Source organism: Micromys minutus (genome assembly GCF_963924665.1).
Source record: "Micromys minutus genome assembly, chromosome: 25".
NCBI lineage: Eukaryota > Metazoa > Chordata > Mammalia > Rodentia > Muridae > Micromys > Micromys minutus.
Genome location: NC_137960.1, coordinates 74,283 through 78,669, shown reverse-complemented (window position 1 = coordinate 78,669; position 4,387 = coordinate 74,283). Strand labels below are relative to the sequence as shown.

Below are 4,387 nucleotides of genomic sequence, written 5' to 3'. Positions count from 1 at the left end.
TAAGACTTTATAAATATGAGATCCTATTAAATAAAAAAGTTTGATTATTTTTTATTTCCCATTTGTATACTTTTTTGTACTCTTTCCTTTAATAATCTGACCAAGATTTCAACCATAATATTTAAAGTGACAGAAAAAAGTCTTCTTTTATAAATTGTATTACAGAGGATGCTTATAGATTTTCCAAATTTAGTATAAAGTTGTCTACATATTTACCACATTATAGCTTTTTTAAAATTTGGTTGAGGTAAGTTATTTTTTACTTCTATTACTAAGAGACATTATGTTTTTGTCAAAATAATTTTATGCATTTATTGAGATAATCATGTGATTCCTAGCCTTTATTTGTGCTTATATGTCATATTATAATGAATAATTTATACATTGAACCATCTTAAGTTTCCTACAGTAAATCCTACTTGATCATGATGTTGGTATTTCCTCCTTTTTTCTTTGTTCTGAGCCTGATTGATTATCAGGGTATTGCTAGATTCACATGATATGTGTTTTACTCTTCCTTCATTTCTCCTTAGTTAAATACTTTGAAGAACATTGGAAATGCTTTGTCTCTTAAGGGCTGCAGAAGTTTATAAATTCAATCTTGATCTTTATTATGTTGGCATATTTATTGTTTTACTCTCACTATTATTGACCACGTTAATTTTTTATTTTGACTCTTACTTCAGCTTTATATGCTCATAGATTTGCTTTGGATTTCTTGTAGATTTTTCAAATTAATAGGAGATTACATTTTTCAAAGCATTGTCTAGTAGTGCTCTGAATTTCAGTGATAGCTGTTATAACACCACATTCTTTATCTGAAGCAATTTGTGTTGAAAAACTACCAATATCAAATATAGAAGAAAGGTGATAATAAAAACTAGGGTATACGTGCATGAAAACAAAGAGAACAAAATAAAGGGTAATAAAACAAAATTGGAACATTGAAAATATGCACTACACTTCCAAGAACGTGGCCAAACTATCCAAAAGAAAAACTGAAGACACAAATTGCTTTTGATTAGTTCCGCCATGTTTTTGGCAGTAAACAACCTATTTTCAGTGTCCTAACTCTGTTTTTTTTCTACCTTTTATTTTGGTCTCTCAGTTTTAAAGCATTTCTGCCCTATTTTTTAAATTCCCTTTCTAATGATTTTGATATTTGTAGTTCTTGTTTACTCAAACCCTTATTATGTACCTTAATAAGTAATTTACTTAAAGCACATTTGTATTTGTTTAAATGCAGACCAATAACAGCTATAATCTCATAACAGCTTTTATTCTTTCCCTTTTGCTAATGCTGTATAATATTGTTTTTTTCATGTAACTTTAGGGAAAAATTAATTTACTTCCTAAATTCTTCAATGATAACACTCATCATTTAAAGATATATTGTTTAGTTACTATGTTTTAGTTTTTGCAGATTTTATATTTGTTGATCTATATTATATTCCATTATAATATTATAAGATACAAGAGATTAAATAATTTTTAACATATTTCTGGGTAATGATAATGCATGTCTTTAGTCCCAGTACTCATGAGGCTGTGTTAGGCAGATTTCTGAGTTTGATGGAAGCCAGGTCTACAAAGTTTCAGAACATCCTGGGTTACACAGAGAAACTTTCTTAGCAGGGGTAGGGGGCATCAAAACAAACAAACAGCAACAACAAAAATATTTTTGTTTGATTTAATTAGAATGTGTCTTTACTGGGTTGTTGGTTTGTTTTTCTTTCTCTTTATTTTGTTTTCTTTGCTTGAATGATCTATTACTGATAATTTAGTTACCTACTCTTATGTTATAATCTGTTCATCACTTTTGATTTAGTACTCCTTACTGAAACTAGATTTGCTAACATTTCCTGTTTGATTCATTATGCATGGTTTTTAGGCACTCTTATTGGATTGTTTCTTCTATTAGTAAAAAGGTATCCTTTTTATCACTAATATTTGCTTTTAGAATCCACTTTTCTTGTAATTTCACCTTTACGCTGTTTGCCTTTGCTTGTTTATATGCTAGGAATAATTGTTCCCTGTATCTCATTCCAGTCTGGTAGTCTCTGCCTTTTAACAGGAAGATTGAGATTGTTAACTTTTACTTAATTCTGAAAGATATGCATGACTTCTTGTTATGTTTTCCTTTGTGTAATGTTTGGTTCTTCTGTAATGTTTGTACCTATTACTTTACCTCTGAGATGCATTATTTTTTGTACATTCACAGACATGGGGTTTTTGTTTGCTTAGTTTGTTTTAATCTGGGGGTAGAATTATGAAAGAATCTTCTGTAGTAGTGGCTTTGTGATCAGATATAACTTTAGTAAACAGCATGGATTATTTTTTGTACTTATGAAGAATAACTAACTATTCTGGACATAGTAATCTAATGTGGCAAAAATTTTTGTTAAGGAATTAAAGTATAGTATGCCATGCTCTTAGCTTTTAGAGTTTGTGTTATTAAAGGTAAAGTTTGTCTTTTAATTTTTCTTATTTAATTTAAGACTATGTGTGCTTGTGGGGGTGTTACTACACAAACACAAAAATGAGTATTCTATTCATTTGAGGTAAAGTTGAAGGTAGTTGTGTTACACTTTTCATGGGTACTGGGAATAAATATTTGGTGTTCTAGAAAAACAGTAAGCATTCTTAAGCATAGAGTAATATTTCCAGATCCCAACAACTAAAACCAACTACTGTTAGTTTATTGATTTATCTTGGTATGTGACTAGCACTTCTCTCAGTTTTCAATAATTTGTCTTTATTTTATGTATCTATTGTTTTAAATTAACATGGCATTTCTAAACTATAGGTAAAATAAATCAAAGGAGAATGGCTGTAAACAATGAAAGCCACCCAAAAGAATTCATCCTACTGGGCTTTGCTAACCATCCTTGGCTGGAACTCCCTCTCTTTGTTACTCTTCTGATAACATATCCTATGGCTTTGATGGGAAACATTGCGATCATTCTGGTGTCCACCTTAGACCCTCGTCTCCACAGCCCCATGTATTTCTTTCTCACAAATCTCTCCTTTCTGGACATGTGCTACACCACAAGCATTGTGCCACAGATGCTGTTTAACCTGGGAAGCTCCATAAAAACTATTACTTACATTGGATGTGTTGTTCAACTTTATGTCTTCCACATAATGGGAGGCACAGAATGTCTGCTTTTGGCTATCATGTCCTTTGATCGCTATGTGGCTATTTGCAGACCTCTCCACTACACCCTCATCATGAGTCAAAGGGTGTGCATTTTGTCAGTGTCTATTATGTGGCTGACTGGAGTGATCTTTGGTTTTTCAGAGGCTACTCTCACATTACAGTTGCCATTGTGTGGAACAAATAAACTGGATCATTTATTGTGTGAAATCCCTGTTCTCATAAAAACTGCCTGTGGTGAAAAGGAATCTAATGAGCTAGCACTTTCTGTGGTATGCATTTTTATACTGGCTGTTCCTCTGTGCTTAATTCTTGCTTCTTATGTTAATATTGGATGTGCAGTACTTAGAATCAAATCTTCTGAAGGAAGAAAAAAAGCCTTTGGGACATGCTCTTCTCATCTCATTGTAGTTTCTTTATTTTATGGTCCAGGTATTAGCATGTACCTTCAGCCTTCTTCATCCATCACAAAGGACCAACCTAAGTTCATGGCTCTCTTTTATGCAGTGATAACTCCTACATTGAATCCTTTTATCTATACCCTAAGAAACAAGGATGTAAAGGATGCCTTAAAAAAGCTGCTGAGAAGCATTTTCTGTTCAAAGTAAAAATTCTTTCTTATTAAAATTAATAATTATAGTAATTTTATATTGGCTTCTCTAGTAATGATCATATATTCCAGGTCCACAGAATATGGCCTTCTTGTCACACTTTTCTCATTTCTAGTATTACAGCATAGTGAATTTTGTTTATGAATTTGAATAAAGTGTTTGATGTTTAAATAAAAAATCTAATCATATATTAAAATATACAAGTAGGCAAAAACTATGTGTAACTAATTATTTTTAAAAAACATATGTAGTATAAGTCTTGAAACAATGAAGAGAAAGCAAGTGACATTACTAATAAAGAACCGTTTGGAAACATTTCTGAGACTTTACTGCAACATGTAGAAGTGCCTTTGAGATTTAACACAAATCAATAAGGGATAAATAGATAAGGGTCCCTTCTGGCCCACAGTGAGGTCTGGTTCCCCATCTCCAGGACTCAGTATATGACTCCCAGATCAGTACCACAGGCACTTTTTGGACCAAGGGTGAGCCTGAGGTACAGGCCTGGGGAAATCACAGGGAGTTGGTGCTCTCTGAAAAAGGGTTCTTTTATGTACAAATGAGCCGGGTCCCTGCAATTAGTACTTCAGATCTGTGGGCAGAGGGCTGAGCTTATAGA

The 4,387-nt window shown here is 32.4% G+C and overlaps 1 protein-coding gene across 1 annotated transcript; it reads left to right on the top strand.

Annotated features, from left to right (window-relative positions):
* Positions 1–2,826: 2,826 nt before the first annotated feature.
* LOC308436933 (olfactory receptor 2B11-like) lies at positions 2,827–3,765 on the top strand (the record flags this gene model as incomplete). Its single annotated transcript, XM_080937942.1, has 1 exon — positions 2,827–3,765. The coding sequence occupies one exon, from the start codon at positions 2,827–2,829 to the stop codon at positions 3,763–3,765; it is 939 nt and encodes a 312-aa protein (XP_080794068.1).
* Positions 3,766–4,387: the final 622 nt, after the last annotated feature.